The sequence below is a fragment of the Pezoporus wallicus genome, unplaced genomic scaffold (genome assembly GCF_028554395.1).
Source record: "Pezoporus wallicus isolate ANWC-B61680 ecotype Strahan unplaced genomic scaffold, APGP_CSIRO_Pwel_v1 contig_1739, whole genome shotgun sequence".
In the NCBI taxonomy this organism is placed as follows: domain Eukaryota; kingdom Metazoa; phylum Chordata; class Aves; order Psittaciformes; family Psittacidae; genus Pezoporus; species Pezoporus wallicus.
The window spans coordinates 1,109,104-1,130,368 of NW_026637351.1; the positions used below are offsets into that span (position 1 = coordinate 1,109,104).

The window sequence follows — 21,265 nt, forward strand, 5'->3', positions numbered from 1 at the left end:
TCCTAGAAACTGGCTGTGGTGCTGTGTCAAAGACAAGTTTAACAACATTTTAGGTGTAAATTCTCATCTAATTTCATGACAGTAACTCAGTAACATTTTTTTCCTTTTGAGATCTTATTCCTTGTTCTCACTACTTGAAAGCAAAGTTGCATTGTTGTGACCTGAGTTTGGCTTAAGGTGCTCTTCCATACACTTTAACTAAATTCATGAGAAGCAGGATTTTTTATGAACCCTGAATCAGCCTTGCTTTTCACTGAGGGATGTGCAGGGTAATTAGACCAATATATTATGCGAGAAACTAAGATAATCTTCCTGTCATGCTTAGGCTTAAAAGGCTAGATCTGTAGTAGACAGTTTGTAACACTGCGTAGGATGTGATCAAATAGTTGTCTATTTTTACAGCATATCTGGAGAATCCCTACCACAGGCTGTTCAAATGTATACCAAAACTGTTGTTGCACCTTATTTCCTTTAATTTGCTTTACTGACTCACTGCTGTTGTTCTAAGCCATGTTTTCTAGACTACTTAGCTGTGGTTGACGGTGTTTCTTCTAAAACTGTGCTTCTAAAATAAATCAGGCCTGACCGGAGACTGCTTTTATTTGTGCAGTGACAGAGTGGAAAGGAGCCTTGGGTTGCTTTTTTGAAGTCTGGGGCAAAACCCTGGGTAAATACTCCATCTGTTGGTTTTGTATGGCTTCTGCATCTCGTGGGTCAGGTTCCCAAATTCCTCATCTCAGAAAGAGATGTGACACAGTGAAGGAAGTGGAAGACTATCAGATACCTGCTTTCTTCCCGAATATTTTCCTATATCGGGGTATTTGCTATGAATACATATATCATTACATTTTCAAAAGCTGGTAGCCACTGCTCTTTTGTATTTTATCTAGAAAAGTATTGCATATTCTGCAAGAAAAAAAAGTATTTTAGAGATAACTGAGGTAATCACTTCTAAGCATTGAATGCATCTCATAAGACGATCAACACATTTTTGTGTGATATGTTTCAGAAATGTCCAGGAAAATAATCTGTTGCCCCTGTGACAATGTAATACTTCTGAGGGATGCTAGAATAACCAAACTGGGACCTGTACTTTTATTTATCAACCAAACAGGTATAAGCAGTGGCATTGAAAGCTCTCGTTTACATCTCTGCCTCAACTGTTGGGTAGCTGGTTAGTATTTTGGAGTTTTCTGATCTTGTAAGGAGAGGTGAGGGGAAAGATGCTGATGCCAGTGATTTTCATAGCTGGTTTTAAAAGAGGAGTAGGCTGAGACAGGTCATGAGAGAAATCTGGAGTGTAGAAAGTATACTGAGAGGAGTTTTCATCAGCTCCTAGCTACCGCTATTAGTGCCTGTCCTCCTTATACACATGAAGCAGCTCGTAGAACAAATGGTTCTCATTTTGAATAAAAAATAGGTTTTAATTTTCCATGTGTGTTTTCAGTGAGCAGAGTTTGTAGAATTCTAAAAAATGGTGAGGAAATTCTTGATGAGGACACGGCCAACTAAATGCCTTTGTGTACTGCTTTTGACTTCCAACATTATTAGCCTTTCTTCATAGGCAGGGCTTGACAAGTTTATACAGACTTCAAGGAGACTTACAAAGCTCAGTCTGAAAAATACAGTATTTTAAAACACGATGGTAAAAGGTAGAATTCAGTATTGTAAGGGTTTCACTCAATTCCTCAACTAGCAAAAACAAGGTAAGTAAAATACCAGAATTCAGGGTAAGAGCAACACATTCAGAATAAAAGATGTCTGTAATTAGTTTCATAAATGGAGATGAATATGGCATGGTAGGGTGGAAACAGCTGGAAAATGGCAGCAGCATGCTCAGAACAACTGAAGGCAAAAGGCTAGAGATGTAAGTATTGGCTACCACAGTTTTTGTCAGACACATTAGTTCTCACTGAGTTGGAATGTGAGGATCAGTGGACAAATTTCTAATTTCATGCTCAGATTCCTGCAAACCTCATGAACTTCAGAGGAACTGTACACCCATGGCAGCAATAAATTAATTAAAACCTGGAGTTCAAGCTGTAAATACTGTATTATAGAATGATTAATGGCTTAATTTTTAATTTTGAGTTCATAAATACCTACGTGTTTCATGCAGTGGATGATGTTTCATCAGTGCTTCGTGCACGTTGTGCATCTGAGTTTTTTTAACCTGTTTTTTTTAATGAAATGTGACTGATGCAGTCATGCTGTCTGTATCATTCTCACTTATAGCGGCTTTTGAACTTGGTGGCACATTTTAGCAACATTTAACAGAGAGATAGAAATCTCAAAGCAGCTTAATCATTAGAACTTTCATGTATGTAGAAAGCTAGGTAAAGGAAAAAGATTGTATTCCTCCTTCTGCTGAGAGGCACATAGTGTCTTTTGCATACCAAAGAATCCATATGAACACGGAGCCTTAAGACACAAGTCTGTACCTGACTGTGTTGGGTTTGCATGGTAAGGTTTTGGTAGTGGGCGATGCTACAGGGGTGGCTTTTGTGAGAAGCTGCCCGAAGCTTCCCCCATGTCCAATAAAGCCAATGCCAGCCGTCTCCAAGAGGGGCCTGCTGCTGGCCAAGGCCAAGTAAGGCACTAAAAGGCAATGGAAGTGTGCTGTTTGGTTTGAGCTGGGGTTTACACTAGTGCTGTTCTACAGCATGGCTGTGAAATGCAAGCATTGGGCAAGGATGTGAAAGCAGGGAAGAGTACTAAAATTGCCTGCAGTTCTCAGTGTGGCTGCACAAGAGGAATTGGAGGTTTTGTGGTGAAAGTTCAATACTGTGAAGTTACAATGCCTTTCAGGAAAAGAAGGGAGAAACAAAAGATTTTATCACCAGGTCCTTGAATATGCACAAGATATGGGTATACTTTAAAAAAAGAAAAAAAGAATAATGTTGAGACTTGCTGTCTTCAACTAAGGCAGATGTTTACTTCCTAGACACTTCCCTTAACTGATCTTAATATATGTGTTAGATGCAGAAAAGTTGCTTCTCCTCTTTCCAGCAAATACGGATTTCCCCATCCTCTCTCCAGCCTGACCATGGGATTCAACAAAACAGCTGCTGACTACCCTTTGCCTGTTGGCCTGCCCCTGAATTGCCTGGCTGCCCTACATGGGCAGGAATGCAGAAAAGTAAAGAATTCCTGGTTTAAGGTTAACTTCTAATTATCTTAAAAGTCAAATACAATTAAGTGAGGGATTGGCAAAAGGGAGACTGTCAGGTTCTGTATCCAGCATTGAAGCTGGAGGGGTCAGACAGCAAGACTAACCCATTTTTCAGTTGATCCCTGTCTGTTTTAAGAGGAAGTACAAGTAAAGCAGCTGTGCTTTAGGAAGCAATTGGGCAAATGCTGTCCTTGGAAGGTGCTGGAGAGGAGCCAGCTATGCTTTAGCTGCTGTTTCCTTTACCCTGTAGCAGTACTGGTAAGACCTGCAGTGCCTGGATGCAGAGGGGTGCAGTGAGCCCAGGTGCAGGCGTATGAGGCGACTGAATCACAGCTCTGGAGTCCCATCAGGGTGAGGTGGTGCCCAGCCTGTGGGGCAGGACACGGGCACGAGAGTGAGAAGTCCTGTTTTTCCACATGTAATGAAGCTGGAGAAGCACCATGCTGCAGTGTCTCCAGCTTTCTGCCTGGTAAAAAGGTATGTATCCTTTTGTATCTGTAATACAGCAATGTCCTGAATGTAAGGGACAAATACTAGAGTGCTCCAGACTTCACTTAAAGCGAATAGGCTATGGAAGTGGAGCCATTTTGTCTGAGGATAATACTTGACATTTCTCTTTTTCCTCATGGCATTTGTGTGTGCTCTGGGCCCTTGTCTGGGAGGGGCTAAACTGTGCGTTAAAAGGCAGTAAGTACTGGTCTAACAACCGAGATAGAGGCAAGTAGATTAAAAAAAAAGGAAGGGGGGAATTTGTTCTTTTCTGGTTTGTTTGAAAACAAACTTTGAGAGAGACCAGATGAAGAGAATAACTGATCTTGGAAGAAGAACATGTTGTTGAATGTTTGGCAATACTTAATAGAATGTGGCAGTGGAACAGATAAATGAGCCCATTGCTGTGTTAGGGACTCAAGCACCGAATACCATGGCTGCCTCCCCATACGGTACATGTGAATGATGGCACAGTGTTTTGGCTGTATGACACAGCTATAACCTCCAAGCTTTTGGGAGGGGAGAGGAAGGAGGGCTCCACTTGTTTATTTTTAAACACAAGTCTCTGCTTCCCAACAGTTGTTCTTAAAATAATTTATTAGTGGAAGAAATGTTTCTTCCATTATTAATTATAGAATCATAGAATAGTTACAGTTGGAAAGGACCTTAAGATCATCAAGTTCCAACCCCTCTGCCATGGGCAGGGACACCTCACACTAAACCATGTCGCCCAAGGCTTTGTCCAGCCTGGCCTTGAACACCACCAGAGATGGAGCATTCACAACTTCCTTGGGCAACCCATTCCAGTGCCTCACCACCCTCACAGTAAATAACTTCCTCCTTATATCCAATCTCAACTTCTCCTGTTTAAGTTTTAACCACTACAGTCCCTAATGAAGTCCCTCCACGGCATCCTATCACTGAAGTCCCTCCACGGCATCCTATCACTGCAGTCCCTAATGAAGAGTCCATCCCCAGCATCCCTATAGATCCCCTTCAGATACTGGAAGGCTGCTATGAGGTCTCCACGCAGCCTTCTCTTCTCCAGGCTGAACAGCCCCAACTTCCTCAGCCTGTCTTCATACAGGAGGTGCTCCAGTCCCGTGATCATCCTCGTGGCCCTCCTCTGGACTTGTTCCAACAGTTCCATGTCCTTCATATATTGAGGTACACCAGAACTGTACCCAGTACTCCAAGTGAGGTCTCATAAGAGCAAAAGGGCAGGATCACCTCTTACAGGAAAACATTTGCAGAATTCAGACTATTAATCACAAACTCCAATATTGGCTTATTCAACTTGCTTTGCTTTCTGTGGTAGGCATAGTACTGGCTATATTGAAACAGACCTTTTCTTTCCCCTCCATAATGTGCTTCTGAAGAGGGTAGATTACTAATGATACAAATAGATTTTAATTGTGCAAAAGTGAGACACTCTGTGCCTTGAAAGGCAATATCTGATTTGTAGACAAGACAGTAGAAAATAAGCTTTCACAAGTAAAATTGTTGTTGAGTTTTATAAATAATACCATACTGCAAGCAGGTGGCAAATGGAAATGGTTTGGTTTCTCACTTCTGGCAGGTGCTTTATTTTCGGGCATTGGGAACTTCTGTATCACCTTCAAATGTCTGGCTTGTCAAAAGTATTTGTTACTACCATCTACTGGTTGGTCTGGTCTTTTGCAACGCTTGTAAAAGCTGAGCCTAAACACTTGTTAGCAAACTTTTGCTTTGGCAGAAAATCGGGGTCATACTTTTATTTTTGGGATGAGGCATTGAGTCTATGGTTTGGGTGAGACATTGAGGTTATGGTTTGGCAGCCTGGTTGGCCTAGTTGCAGGGATTCTTGTACCCAGAAGGTCAAAATGACCAATGCCAGATAACATGAGGTTTGTAATGAACTCAGTCTGGTGGTTTGGTAAATAGACTTTATTGGGCTGACTTTGTACTGGCAGGATTTATATTGGATGTGGCTTGTCTGTCTAAACGACTGTCACTTTCTGCTGGTTCAGACATTGCCTGTCTTTCTGCACCTGGTATAAATATGACACATGCTCAGAGCTGATATGGGGGAATCAAGTTTCTGCACATAAGCTCTTTACAGATCAAATTTGTACTGCTACATAGCCTAAGGTTTTTCTATTACTTTACTTTTCCCCCCATGCTATCTGGTATATTTGATCATGGAACTGTGGCTTGACAAAATGAGAAGTTACTAAACTTGCTTCATCATGGTTTTGGATGTAGGAATACCGAATTTCCATTTCCATGCCTAAGTGTTTGCCAGAGTGACACTCTTTGTGAGCAGCCGTGTTCTTTTCATCCCCAAATTCACTTTAGGATGAAAAGCCTGCTCCCCAGATGGACTGTTGTACTCTTCTAGTCAAAGCAAAGTCTCTGTAGCCCTCAGCAGCAGTCTCTCGGTGCTTATTTGAGAGAAGTATTTACAAAGTGGTTGCTTTGAAGGCAGGTCAGGAAAGCTTTTGTCAGTTTATGCTGCTCCAGAGGCTCAGCATGCCATTTACTGGGAAAGGGGGCAGCAACCTCAGAAAGCACAGCAATCACTGTGTGTAGCTTGTTCACCCATCGCAGCTCAACTCCTTCACTGCAAGTGCAGGGCTCTGTGTTCCTCCCAGCATTAAGTCCAATTATATGACCTTTGTTTGAAGAGTGGTGTGAGATTCATCTTCAGCAAAAAATAATCTTCTTAGTGGGCTGTAAATTGAAAATAATGATTCCTTCCTATTTTTGGAAGTGACTTGCACAATCAACAGTTTATTGTGTGAAGACCTGAATGAGGCAGGCTTGGAGAGCAGAGTGCTTATTGGGTTGGGTTCCTGTTGTTGAAGTTGCACGGACTGTTTCGGGGCTCTCTCTTTGCCCTTTCTTAGGGTTTGTAAATCCAGTCTCCATTTGATTCTTCTCTTTCTCTTTTAGGACAATTATTCTGAGTGACGGCCCTTGCAAACGCTTCTGAGTGGTTATCATGGGCTTCATTGCCTTTCTGAAGACCCAGTTCATAGTTCACCTCCTCATTGGGTTCGTCTTTGTTGTGAGTGGACTGATCATTAACTTCATTCAACTATGCACACTAGTCCTCTGGCCCATAAACAAGCAGTTTTATCGACGAGTAAACTGTCGCCTTGCTTATTCACTTTGGAGCCGTGAGTATGCTTGAAAGGGATGTGAACACTGGGGGTGGAGAGGGGAGTGGGTTTTGTTTCTATTTTTGTAAAGAAAAATGTGTGTATACATATGTATATGTATATACACAATGACACAGGGGAGAAAGAAGTGGTAAGTAGACTCTTTCAGAGCAGTTCAAAGCAGCCACCTTTTCTGAAATACTGGGAAAACATGCAGAAGTCAAGGGACTGGTGCATATTGTCACTCTTATTAAAAAAAGTGGGAGATAAAACTCTTCCCCAACACTGTCTTGACTGATAGAAATTGCTGTCTCAATATCATCTTCATCCAGCATCAGACCCTTTGCTCAGTGATGGGGAAGGGGGAATTCACAGAGACTGCTTCAGGAATTAAGCATACGTGCCATATTGACCACTTACTTATGAGCCCAAATCAGCTGTATGGTCTGCAGATTGAGATGTCTGTCTTAAAGTATCTAGTGAGTCGCCTCTATAGCTGAACTGCGTGACAACTTCAGAGTCCTCTTATACCCTACAGTGTCCTCCTCTGATGCCAGTATCTTCTCTTGTGAGCAATTTGTCACTCTTCCCCATTTGCCTGTGGGATGGCTCTACAGTGAGTGCAGCTGCTTTGCTCTTTTTTTTTTTCAGGCCTTTGCAAAACTTCCCTGTGGATGCCCTTTTTTCTTACGCAACTTAACAGGGGATTGGTTTTCTGAAATGGATGTTTAGAAGGCTCCGTAGTCCAAATGTCACCTCCTGTTTCAGCAGTGAATCATCTAATCCATTTCCGTTCTCCATCTCCTCCCAGTATGCATGGCTACTTAGTGGTCAGCATCCAACTCCCACTTTGGGTAAATGAGTCACCTAAATGAGTATTTAAATTACAGTTGAGCAGTCCACTGACAGGCACCCACATTTCTTAAATCATGGATGTGAAGCACTATCAATGCAAACTCTCCAAATACCTAGTTCAGTTTATTTTTAAGCTTGTTCTCCTTGTCCTTTCTGTTCTTTTTGTCTTACCTATTGAGAATGTTGTGAGAAGCACAGGAGAAAGGAAATTAAATAGAGAGTGACAGGCAAACAGTCAGGAGAAGGAAGTATTGTGATGGAAGAACTTATAGGTATGTGATTTACTTTTTATTTGCTTGTAAAAATTTCTTAATGTGATTTTAAATAACTTAGAATCTGATCTCATTTTGAAAACTATTGTCGCATTGATAGTTCGGCTTTTCTGAGAAACTGAGCTGCTTGTGCCTGTAAGGTTTATAGGTTCATACACTTGATTTCTACAAGTTAGAATTGTGCATGGAAAAAAAACATGTTTTAAATGCTGTTGTATCTTCTACACACAGGAAGTAACTTATACCACTGTTCAAAAAGGTTTGGAGAAGCTGAGTAGATTACTGGGTTGTACCTAGGGTAACCCCTCGTGTATAGCCTATTATAAATTAAATTATTGAGAAATTAAACTGTGAAAATTGCTGTAATAAATGTAATAGGGGATTGTAGAGTGCTGATGCTCTGTAATGGAAGAACTGACAGAATATGTGCTTCAATTGTGATTTATAATGAATTAAGCTGTGTAAATGCAGCAGTTCAAATGTTGCCATTCATAATGAAATATATTTCACTATGTGGAAGCTTTTTGGCAACGAACCTGTAGATTGGTGTTCTGTTCTAGATGCTGTGTTTTGCTCGTTTACCCCAAGCTGTCTAGTTTTCAGCTGAAGGTGTTCACATCAGAGCTGTCTGTAATGGAAGCTGCTCTGCCTGTCCACCATGGGATTGATGTGCAGGGGTAGATATGCAGGTAATCGTCTATGTGGCTGTGTACTATAGCCAGCTGAAAACCAGGTTTTATTCTTACTGTCTCTCTTCTCAAATACATGAAGCACATCTTCAGAAGGAGGAGGAGATACTCTAGCCAGTGTTAGTGACAGATGTTTGTGGAGAAAAGTGTCAGGCTCTGGCCTCAGTGTCAATAAACCCTTTGCAGCGCATGTAGTTCGTAATGGGTAGTCTGTACTTCAAGCTCCCCTAGATCAGCTCTTTAAAGGTGACTCATACCTTTGGAGAGTGCAATGCATTGGGTTTTGTCTGATTGCAAAAATAATCTCGCAAATGTTAGTTAGTACTTTAAACCGCAAGGTGCACTGTGCCTCTTTGCTTTATTTCTGGGTGGCATGTGGGATCCCTGGGTGAAGGACAAGGTTAGCTATAGCAAGGTGTTGTTTGTCTCCTACAGGAGGTATCCCAAGCAATGCAAGTGTTCCCTTTGTTCAGAAGGATGGGCTTGCTGTAGCAAGGATTGCTGCCACACAAAATAGCTGTAACTCACACACTAAAAAAAAAGGAAATAAGCCTGCTCCTGGTTATAATTACATCATTTATCAGTACACTTGTAAAGGACAATCTGTTTCCTCTTATTAATTCTCTGGCTTATCAAGTCTCCTCTCTCAGTATGGACTCTGGCAAATCTCTCAGCAAAGCTTCCTCTGTTATTTTAAAGTGAATGGTACTAGAAATGCTCTGCAGAAAATCATCCACACCTGCAGGTTTTTTTTTCTGATTTTGAAGAAACACACCCATTTTATTTTATAATAAATAAAATAAATTATATTATAATATAAGAAAATGCAGCAACTATAGTAGGTACTGGAGATGTTTCTCCTTAGTACATGGACAGCAATGGAAAGGGAAAATTGCTGAGTACGACACCGTGTTTGGTACCACTATTCCATCCTCCTGGCCACCAACTTGGTGGAAGAGCATACCTCTCAACTGAGGACACTCTTACTGTCCTGTTTCCCTTTTTATTGAGCCAGGATAACCAGAGCAAGGAAAGGTAAGTGATGACGTCATTTGCAAAGGAGTCAAAGCTGGAAAGCAATGATAGAAACCTCTAGTTTGGTATAAACCCTGATACTGTCTTTCCTCAGCTGTATTCCCAGTTGACTGGAGTTACACTCTCTTGATCATCAAGTTGCATAACTCTGTCATGCCCCCAAAAGAGTGAGTTGTGAAAATGATACAGGGGCTAACCTGGTAAATAAGTGGCCACACAGGGAATACAAGTGAAAAAAAGTAATGCTAGAGAAGCTATGTATCTTTGTCAGACCAGGATTTGTTTTCCCTATCGTTCACCTAAATATTGCGTTTGCCTTCTCCCTGATGTGGTGCAAAATTGGACCTGCTCTTGTTTAGTAGTATGGCTAGATTACCCTGCTGTGATCCTGCTCATCAGAAGCTCAGAAGCTGTTGTGTAGGGAGGCACTTCCTTATTTTGCAAAACCAGGGCCTCCCAACACGAAGTTGATATACCGCATGGCAGAACCTGACATAGAAAACGGAGCAGCGTTTTCCCTGCAAGTTTGTCGTAGTAATGAGACAAGATTTGGAACTTTTTAGCTCCATAATTGTGCAGCCATATCTTGATTGCATCCATATATCACTGTAATGAGAAAATGCCAATGACTACAGTTTGCATGGAAGCAAATCTTCCTACTGGAAGAATGAACTATTCTCATACTTTTTATAGTTGTCCCATGATAAAAGCAATGCCTTCCATCTGCCTCGTTGTGCTGAAATGAGAGAAATAGGCTAACCATAGCAACTACATTCAGTAGTGCTTGCTGAATTTAAGTGAAGGAGTTTTTAAGATGAAAAAGGGGAGATGGAAAATTAGAAGAGTGGGTAACAAGGGAAATATTCAGGGTAGAGTAAGAGAGATGCTGGGGTATTGAAAAGCTGGAGAAGACAGAGATGAAAGGGCTAATTCTTTCTCTGCAGTAAAAGAAAGACACAATTTACCATTCCTGTCTTTGCCCAGGTATTTTGATAAATTAGCTCAATTCTCTGGTGCTTCTGACTCTGTGTTGATGACCATAATACAGAATGATTAGAATCCTCTGTTCTAATGTTAAAATCTGTTGCAGAAGATCTGTGGCACTGTATCCCTTTAAAAGGCCTTTATTAGTCTGTTTACCTCCATAGAACTTGTTTCATGTTGAGTAAAAGCATTAGGCTGCATCTATGCATAGTTTATATTCCACCTGGGAGAAACTGTACTCATTTAGTGGAGCAATCGACAGCTCAGCTGTCAGTTTTCAGGCACAAAGTTCAGGGTTTTTTTCCAATGATGATGAAATTTCACATTCATAATGCCCAAACTTGTCCCTGTTAAAAACTTGCTAAATTATCCGTAATGTATATATCTAGTGCCCTAAATACTGCTTAAGGATGGTGATGTGATTTGGTCTATACCTATCCAAGCTTTCACTTTGTGTCTGCTGGGTTGGATTGAAAAGGTGATAGTGTTGTTGGGAATTAGAGACTAGGCACTGAATGGGGCTGGAGAGGAAACACTGAATAGGTTTTTGTAAGCAGCACCCCTCACTCCTCTCTCCATCTTTGTCATGTTTGTTAGAGTTGGTAATGCTGCTAGAATGGTGGTCGGGCACAGAGTGCACCCTGTTCTCAGACGAGGCCACGGTGAACACCTTTGGGAAGGAACATGTCATCATTATCTTGAATCACAACTTTGAAATTGACTTCTTGTGCGGCTGGACTATGACAGAGCGCTTTGGAGTGCTAGGGGTATGTTGGGCCCTGAGCTTTCTCTTCATCTGGAATCAATTTAAAACTCCGCTCTATACAGTTTCTTTGCATTTAAATTTCCAGATATAATTCTATCAACTCTTTATCATCTTAACTTTAATGTCCTTGATCTCATTGTACAAATCAGCAAATGACATTTTTGGATTGTTGTTTTGTTTCTTTCCAAGAGTTCTAAAGTCCTTGCTAAGAGAGAGCTACTATATGTGCCCCTAATTGGCTGGACATGGTACTTCCTTGAGATTGTTTTCTGCAAAAGGAAATGGGAAGAAGACAGAGATACAGTTATTGAAGGATTAAAACGCTTGGCTGATTATCCTGAATATATGTGGGTAAGTGTTGAGTTCCTCCTCTAGTATCAATTGCTAGAAGTGAAACGGTGATGGAGGTACTCAGTGGTACTGTAGCCATATGTATCAGGAGAAGATCTGCTCACTGCTTTCTTCAAGTGTTGCCAAGGAAAACCCATGCTCTGAGGTCTTTTGGATGTGCTGGTAAAGTGTTACTCCTTTTTCCTGTTGGTAAGGGAAGTCATTTGGGAAACAGTTCAGAAGATTGCATAGATGTTTAGAAATTTGATGATAACTTATAAATCAGGCCTGTGTAATACTTGTTAATTTTATCTGAATTTATTTTTATGTTTAAAACAAAATAACAGTCCATATTTGACTAGTAAATCTATATGGCTTTAAGCTACATTTTCTGAGGTAGGCTAAAAAAACACGAAAATGAAACCATCTTTTCTGGAGAAGTGGGGGTGATGCAAGACCATGGATTTTGATAGGAGTTTTGTTAGCATGTTCATTGATCTGTGAAATTACAGGTTTCCCAAAACGTCTTTATGAGAACACATGGCAAGGTTACATCTGCTTTTGCAGTGATGCTTTTCCTTTTTATTTTGACTTATTTGAGTCAAGGATGAAACATCTATGTTTCATTATATGCTATGTTAGCTTTTACTGCAGCTACACAGTGGTATAATCAACCTATTAACTTTTATTTTTGCTTTGAATGAAAACATGTTGATAAATTTACTGGTTTGCTTTTATAGTAGTGCTTGTACAGTTATTTGGCTCATAAAACATTTTAAGATGCTTTTTCTGTTCATTTTAAGTGATTTTTCAATATCCAGTACAGCTTGTTAAAATGAATAGTGAAATAGTAAGCCTAACTAGCACGTTGTGAATGTGTCATTTGTGATCTTTTTCTATCATTACAAAGATATAAAAAAGATACAAAAAAATAACAATCTGGAGGATGTATTTTAAACTACTTAATTGCTTGAATATACAGATATGAACTACATTTAATGTATCCTTCTGATTAGGGCTGAAAAAAAGAAGTAAGAACCCAGCCAATTGAAAAATCTTAAGACTGAACTTTAGTTGCAAACCTATACATTTTAATGATTCTGTGATTGAAAACCATGGACAAGTCTCTAGGGAAAGCAACTAGAAAATGTAAATGCAAAATGTTAGTTAGCATTGATTATTTAAATCAAGACTTCCTGCTTGGCAATTTAAATAATGAATAAAATTGGCTTGAGTGGATCAATTTCATCATTTTTGTGCATTCTAAATGCCATAATTAGGGCTGTCTGTGCAGCCTGCATTGGGGAGGTCTTTCTCACACATGCACTGCCGTGCATAGTCTGGACTTCTCTTGCTTATTTGGTCCAAAAGGATCACTGCACCATTGAGTAGAAGAGGGTGAGAACTCGGTATAGAGGAAAGAGCTTGCACTGCAGACTGCAGTTGAGATTGTGGTGTTGCTACCTTGTGCTGTCCTCACCACTTGGTGGTTGTTGGTCGGGTTTTCATGAGGAACTTGGCCTGAAGGGCCACATGAAGATTGCAGGGCCAGTTATTGTTCTCTCACTGTGCTTCAGCAGGTCTAGCTCTTTTGTCTATGGCTTCATGGTTCTAATGGTGCAATGGGGGCGATGTCCACTTTTCAGAAAGACCAGGGATAAACAGAAATTCACGCTAGGGCCCTCAGAAGAGCTTTGTTTGACTGCTCTTGGCTTTGCCTTGCTTCTGGTCTCACTCTCAACTAGAGCAGAGGCCATATAAAGGCTGGAGGACAGATGGATATATTCTGCTACTTGAAGTCCGTATGGGAGAGTTTAAGTCTTTAGTAGTTACTCAGGGTACTGCAATCAGAATAGTGTCCCATAGAACAAGGTAAAGATTTTGGAGAATAGCACCATTTTTCATGAACACAACTAGTACAAATGAAAAAAAAAAAAAGAGAAAAGCTTTCAAACAAGTCTTGTTTTCAGGTGAGTAATTCTGGTTGTACAGTACAAATTTTAAATGAGGTAGCTAGTGATTAATATGTTTTTTCCTAAAGTGGTCGTGTACTGATATTTGGATTGCTTTTTCTGATTTGTAGAGTAGTCCATCACCAGCCAGCCAAAGCCTTCAGGGATTTTTCTTTTTTTAAGTAAAAGTTTCAGGTATAGCCATATTAAGACTTTTTGTCGCCTTAAATTTGGTACCAGTGTTGTTAAATAAAGTTGTAAATGAGTTGCGAGGTGGTGCTTATGCCTAATAATTGGTGATCAGATGAGACAACTGAAGTGTGTGTGCGTGCATGGGTGTATGTTTATCTTACACAGATTTTCAGTATTCTGCTCAGTTTCTTTTGATCTCAAGATGTCCTTGCTTTTGCCTTTTGTCTCCTTGTACTAGTTTCTCCTGTACTGTGAAGGAACCCGTTTTACAGAGACCAAGCATCGGATCAGTATGGAGGTAGCTGAATCCAAGGGGTTGCCTAAACTGAAATACCACCTGTTGCCCAGAACCAAAGGTTTCACCACTGCTGTCCAGTGTCTCAGGGGAACAGGTACTGGCAAGCTACTACTTGGTCTTTGCAGTAATTGTAACGTGTTGCTTAGTATGTTCTGTGTAGCGCAGTGTAGTATACTCTTACTGTTCATTAGATCCATTGCAATTAGTGAGTTGGCAGTGATAAGCATTCAGCATATCAACCATTAATTTCTGATTTGCCACATAACTCTCAGATACCAGTCATAAAAAAAATTTAATCCTTTCATGTATGTCATTGTTGCTTAGTTTGTCAAGTCTGTCTTGTGTTTTGATAACTTACGTGCTAAGGAGATGGGAATGTCAAGTGTGTGATACACATAAATATGACATGAAAACACGAAGTAGCGAAGGGCATTGCTACCTTACATCATTAGTGCAAGGCTTGCACAAGGCTCTTTTGCTTTCTCATGCAAGGATACCAGCAGCGTGGTTGCTAGAATTGCTATAACAGCCATGTTTTCTTTTTTACAACAGTTTCAGCAGTATATGATGTAACACTAAATTTCAGAGGAAACAAGAACCCATCTTTATTAGGAATTCTTTATGGGAAGAAATATGAAGCAGACATGTGTGTAAGGTGAGCATGTAATGATGGAGGTGAGCCCTAAGATGCATGCTTTATCATGTTGATGTGCATTCAGGTTTACAAGAAATGTCCTTTCCTGTTTTAGCGGTGAAAGACTTTGTAGAAAATGGCACTGATTATCCATTGTGCTGAGGTACAGCAGGAACAGTTTTATGAAAGAAATGCTACCTCAGGGGAGGCAGAGTGCTGCAGCCCTAATGGAGAAGGAAGGAAATGTGTTCCAGTTACCAAATACTGCAACGTTTTAACCTTTCAGTTGGGAAGAAGGCTGCAGAGGTGATGGGCAGAGCTGGGATCACTCATTTGAAAATGATCTAATTTTAACTATTTACATTTGCCAGACATATTCCTGATGAGGAAAGTGAGCAGACGGCTTAGCAGCTAGCAAAACGGCTGGTCTCGCCATTGTCACCTGTAATCCTGTACTGATGGCAGATGCGTGTAGCATGTCTAGCTAGATCTGGGGCGCACATGCATGCATCTACCTTTCTGTAATCAGACATAGAAGAGCAGCTGCATTCAATTAAGTATTTTATGGCTTGCTAATAGAGATGCGAGTTGGTTTTATTTATTGGTGAGGTAGTGGGAGGAAAGAAGAGAAATGCAGTTTTCAGTAGTTATCTAGAAGAGGTTTGGATTCAAGATGAGGATGATATTGCCAGGTACAATTACTAATTGTACACCACCAAAGAAACAAACTGCTATGTTCATATAACTTTGAATTAAAATATATTTGTATACTGAGTCAACATGCTCAAAGTCATTTTCTACACTTGAAGTTTTTCTCCATTTTGGAGAGGAAGCAGTGAGAATAAGGAAATTATTTTTATAGTCTTTTTGCTGAAAATTGGATTTGTCCATAATGTGCCAATAGACTCAGTTTATCTCAGACAGAGGAAGCGTGTAAGCTCTGGTTCTTGGCGTATGTGTGTGCAGTTACCTGTGCAGAGATAAGAAACTTAGCTGGCTGCAGAGGATCCGGTCTTTCTCCTGACTGGCTGTAGAGAAAATCAGCTGAATTACCAGATGATATTGCTGTGAGTACCCTCTAGTGGTGATAGCGATACAGTGACAACTTTACTGCAGAGCTTTCAGCGAATTACTTTCTACTGAGTTTTCACTAAGCATTATTTATATGAATTGAGCAGCTCCTCCTGTTAGAGCTAATGAAAGAAAATCTGTAAAATCTGGTGTCTGATTGGTTTATGGGATACAGAAATGATGAGAAATGTATTAGAATATCTTCCCTCAGTGCTGGAGACTTCAAGGCTTTAGTACATACTATGAAAATATATTCCCTGATTGAACAGCAGCAAGTAAGTGGTATCTGGGATCACTGTGTCTAGAGCCCTCCTAGATGTCAGCCTGCTATAAAAGGGCCTTGATACAGTCCAGGTACTGCCAAAGTACGCTTGAGCTGTGAGTGAGATGTGTGGCTGCCCTCTAAAAAACAAGCAACCTCTTTCTGAATTGATCCAGGACTAAGATGTATGCCACTGAGAAAGGAGACAATACATTTCTGTGTGTTAGTGGCTTATCTTTGAAAATAAAAGAATGCAAGAAAATGGTTGGCTTTTCACCACTGGAAAGAGGCTCTTACAAGATGCTTGTTTTCACTGAGGTCAGGTAATTTTTGTATGCACCCAGAAGTGCATGCCTCAATCTGTAGGGCTGGAGATGTGAGGAAAGCCAAGTGCAGCAGCTGTAGAAGATGTTTTCCATAGAGTGGTACAGAGTGAATTTTTAACCACCCCTCCATCCATCCAAAATGTGGTTTCACTAACAAAATGTAACAAACAATTATCCTGGGGTTTGCCACTCTTTTGTCTTTTTCCAAGCTCTGGGTGCCTCAGTCTAAGCTCATTGGGAATCAGCTGGTGGCAGCTCCAGTGAAAGAAGAACACTGAATGAGAAAGGGTTGTTTCACTTTGCTCTGAAGTTGGTAGGAACTTACACAGTTTCTTTTGTCTTAGGAACCTGAGGTTTTAGGATGGAGAATCAGGTGTTAAAAAATTTAAGTCTCAGTTCTTTTCTGCTTTTAAGACCCCTGCCATCAGTGACAATACCTGTAGCTTATCCCCATCATTGAGTAGAAGATCTTCCCTAGTAGAGATGAAAAGTCAAATACCTAGATTTTCCCTTAATTCCTTTTTTTTCTTTTTTTTTTCTTTTTTAATCTCTCTACTAAACTAGGAGGTTTCCTCTAGAAGATATCCCTCAAGATGAAAAGGAAGCTGCAAACTGGCTTCATAAGCTTTACCAGGAAAAGGTAAACAGCTTTGCTTTTTCTTCTCTTTTGGGAGTTTCATGAGGTAGTGTATTAAGACACTGAGTAATGCACACTGTTCCACTGTATGGAGAGAAGAGATGGAAATACTCTGTGTAATTAGGCAGCCATCCCTCAAACTGCTGGAAGGAGCAGTACAGACGAGTCCCTTGGCCACAGAAGGCTGGCTGGTGAGTAGGTATCAAATTGCCAGGAAGCACAATGGGATTCAGAGATATGCCTGAGTTGCAGAAGACTAATAGCAATCCACTGTCTTTTTATATTCTCCAGCTCTTGGGTCTCTGTCATACATTTGTAAAAGCTTCATTCTCCCTGTGGGTGTTTTTAGATACTTAAGAAGAGTGATAGCTGTCTATCAGGGACAGGCGGTCTCGGCTCTTAGTTGCAATTGTCCTTTGCTTTCATGTTTTATCCGTTGTTTCTTTCCTTCTGCCTCCTGTTAACGCCTCTGTAGTGGTGTGTGACATGGTATGGACAGTCCCTGGCTTCTGCTGACAGGGACTGGTGTAGCACATAGCCAGCATGCGTTCAAACAGCCAAAAGCTTTTCTTCATCCCTTTCCTTTCCCTTGTAGTTAATTTCTTGACAGATTTAACAGTTCTGTGGGGAGGAGGAGTGAACTGTAATTCATGTTGCCCAGCCCTGATTGGTGGATTGTTGAACTTGAAATGTGTATCTTGATTTTTGTGTTGCCTGTCTTTGTGGAAAAAAAAGAGGAGCACGGAAGCTTTAACTATCTTGGGCTTCCTTCTGCTGTGATGACCTGTGCTGCAGCATTTCCAAGCTCATATTTAGTGTGTAGGTAGGCAGCAGATTGTTCTGAGTTTCACTTTGTTCATTTCAACCTAATTTGTTTAAATATCTAAGCTTTAATTAAGAGGAGAGAAATTATCTCACAAAGAGTAGCTATCATCTCACCACCTCCCATTAGCAGGCATATCAAACTAGTTTGTAGGTTTCTGATGTTGCTGGGCTGGAACATTAAGGTGTATGTTACAGAGGTGGCCTTCCTCTGCCTGGCTCCTGCTTTGTAACCAGTAAATGCAGAGCACTAAATGCAGATGTGGCACAGAGCATTCACTCCTCTTGGTGCTATTCCTTAGGCAGAATGCTCTGCTTTGCTTCCAGATGGAGGGCTTCCAGATGGAGGGCTTTGTGTTCTTGCTGGTGTTGACTGTACTTCTGCTCAACTTTGGTGTGAGCTGTTGCTGTGGAGATGTTACTTACATATGTGGATATTTATATGTTGATCTTACGGTGGTACCAACATGTTGTAACTGGAATTCTTGAAATACTCTTCCTGCACAGAGGGTCTGTCCTCAAAACAGATGTGTTATTGGCAAGGAACACCTTGTGCTTCTTAGGCCTTTTAAGGGATGCTAAAAAGTAGAACAGCTTAAGTGGGAAAAAAAGAGAAATAGTCAAACTCGAGCCACCCTTAATAACGGCTTGGAAACTTTACCGAACATTCTTACAAACTGAGGGAAGACTGTGGGCACTCTGCTCCTCTGAGTGGTGCATTTCATGATTGCATCTCTCCGCAGGCTCAGCTCAGTATGCAGCTACTCTGTTGAAGACTTCGGGTTATGGCTAGCACAGTGTTGTCTCTGCTGGTTAGCTTGTGCTTTGTCTCCTGCTGTACATACAGCACTTTGCTGTGCTTTGCTAACCTTTCTGGAAGTAAAAACAGGAAGAAAAAGCACTCAGCAAATAGGCAGGTAGTGTCTGAATTAGCCTCTGGCCTGACACTGCCCTAAATTCCCCTGCAATTAAGAGAAGAGATGAAGGTTTTGTAATGGAGAGGCTGATACAATGTCAGTTTCTGATGGTGGCTAAGATTGCCTTCAGAGAGCTTATACAGTGGCCTCAGCGATCAGCGGAAATGCCCAAATAAATGACAGCAGATGGAAATGGATGCTGTGTACTCTGTATGGGTATTTACCACAGATACTGTCCTTGATGTTGTCCTACAGTGGACTAGTCTTGGATCACTTGGTGTGCAAACATTACAAACCTGTTTTCTCCTATCTTCTCTTTGTTCCAGGATGCTTTGCAAGAGATGTATAATCAGGAAGGCATATTTCCTGGCCAGCAGTTTAAACCTCGTAGGAGACCATGGACGCTCCTAAACTTTCTTTTTTGGGCCACAGTTCTTCTCTCTCCTCTCTTCACATTTGGCTTCGGAGTTTTTGCAAGTGGATCACCTCTTCTCATCCTTGCATTCCTGGGATTTGTTGGAGCAGGTAATAAAAGCAGAGACAAAACTAAGCCCAGAGTGACACGTAACAGGATCCATTACCTCCAATAAGTTCTGTGTATTAATTAATCTGGATGGGGCTTGCAGATGAGTATTTGGCACTCACTCTGTAGTCTTTATATTGTATAGCATTTTTATTATTTCGAACGCTTTAATCCAGGCAGGCTTGCCTTCATATCTTGGGCAATATCTACAGCAATCAATAGCAAGTGAGTCTTACAGCCCATTATTACGGTTCCTGAAGGAGGAAATACTTTTAATGGATACCTTGCCTGTGAATGAAAAACCCCCACAACCAACCAACAAAACAAACAAACAAACAAAAGCAAGAAACAGAAAAAAAAAAACAAACTCTCCCCAACAAAAAACCCTAAGGAAAAAAAAACAAGCCCATAACCAAATACCAAAACCAAATGGGGGCTGGGGAAGGGAATATACCTCAGTGTTCACACTACATGTTCTGTTAATCAACATAGAAGCATTAATTATATTTTTAAATATAGATTGTCCTCCTCTTCTAGTGATGCCTGACCTGTGATCCGTATGCAGCCTCATACAACGCACTGTTGGTCTGTAGTCAGCTACTGTCTTCAGGATTAGGTTAACTCATGTTGGTTATGCCTGTGTGTTTGTTACTTCCTGAATCCTTGAACTGGTTTTAATACGCTCCCTATTTCTCTGTTATATTTTAAAGCTTCCTTTGGAGTTCGTAGACTGATAGGAGTAACCGAAATAGAAAAAGGCTCCAGCTATGGCAACCAGGAATTCAAGAAAAAGAAATAACTGACAGCTGCAGTTCAGCACATATAACCAGACTATGGTGTCCAATTAACTTCAGTTAAAAAAAACAATGAACACTTAGAAACTGTATTTTCTTAATAACTGATGACTAATATTAATGAATAAAACTTGAGCCAAGAATGAAGAAGTTGGAGGCATCAACTGAAGAGAACGCATCAACTTTCTGCCTGTTTAAGGATTACTGTAGTCAAACTGTGGGAGAAAATCTGGGGTGGGATGAAAGAAGCAGCTAATTTTTCTTGCTTTGTTAGGGGACTTGGGAGTGGGGGAAGAAAAGAGGGCATTGGCCGTGGCCACATGCATCTTCAGATGACTGAATACACTTGTTTCTGTCAAGAGCACTACACTTACTTTTACAACAGGAGCCATTGAATGTTTCCTCTTGCTAAAGCCAACATGTTTGTTGATTTCCAACTTTTTTTTATTAATGAGCCAGGAAAATCAACCCTTCTTAAATTAATTGCAGATGTTTATTTGGTTAGAGTAATTCTGGAAAGGCTGTGTTGACATGGCTGCAGATGAAATCCTATTTGTCTGTTACAATGATACTTTTTATTTTTAGGCAACATCTTAAAACTTCTTTAATGTGAGGGAATGGGTAGTGGAGTTTGGAAGCAGTGCGTTATTGATCAGCACATCCCGTAAAACAGATCCACTAGTATTAAAACAGTTTAAAATTCTCATCATACCTCCTGCTAATTGCTCAAGGCTGTTTAATTTCAAAGTATTACTTCAGTCTCGAGTGTTGTTTCCCTGTTTCACATCCTACATGTATGATGATCTTGTTTCTCTTTAAGGGCTTGTTATGTTTTCTGAATTAATGGTGACTGAGGAATTTAGAGTTGTGTGAAGAAGGAAATTAATTCGGTTTTTCTGATGTTTTCTCCTATTATTTCTATTTGAATCTCTTATTGCCAAAGTCCATTTCAGCCAACCTCTCTCAGTAAACTGGGAAGCAGCAGCAGAAATCAGCACAATAGTTTTCAAAATGTCATCTTTTACAAAAATCTGAAAAGGAGAGAGGTCTATAGCAATCAGATTTCAAATACTGTCATTTCTTGAACTTTTAATGAGAGTTT

General features: G+C 40.5%; 1 protein-coding gene across 6 annotated transcripts in view; it reads left to right on the plus strand.

The window, feature by feature from the left end:
* Nucleotides 1–20,869, plus strand: part of AGPAT3 (1-acylglycerol-3-phosphate O-acyltransferase 3) — a 92,687-nt gene extending 71,818 nt beyond the window's left edge. For 3 of the 6 annotated variants that reach the window (XM_057405043.1, XM_057405042.1, XM_057405039.1), the window contains 8 exons: nucleotides 6,596–6,822; nucleotides 11,237–11,406; nucleotides 11,595–11,756; nucleotides 14,118–14,271; nucleotides 14,730–14,832; nucleotides 17,035–17,110; nucleotides 19,173–19,371; nucleotides 20,080–20,869. In XM_057405043.1, coding sequence (XP_057261026.1) covers nucleotides 6,645–6,822; nucleotides 11,237–11,406; nucleotides 11,595–11,756; nucleotides 14,118–14,271; nucleotides 14,730–14,832; nucleotides 17,035–17,110; nucleotides 19,173–19,371; nucleotides 20,080–20,168 — 1,131 coding nt within the window. In that variant the 5' untranslated portion in view covers nucleotides 6,596–6,644 and the 3' untranslated portion in view covers nucleotides 20,169–20,869. Of the gene's footprint in view, nucleotides 1–3,212; nucleotides 3,650–6,594; nucleotides 6,823–11,236; nucleotides 11,407–11,594; nucleotides 11,757–14,117; nucleotides 14,272–14,729; nucleotides 14,833–17,034; nucleotides 17,111–19,172; nucleotides 19,372–20,079 lie in introns of those variants that run through there. The other 3 variants (XM_057405040.1, XM_057405041.1, XM_057405038.1) reach the window with 2 other exon arrangements.
* The last annotated feature ends 396 nt before the right edge of the window (nucleotides 20,870–21,265 follow it).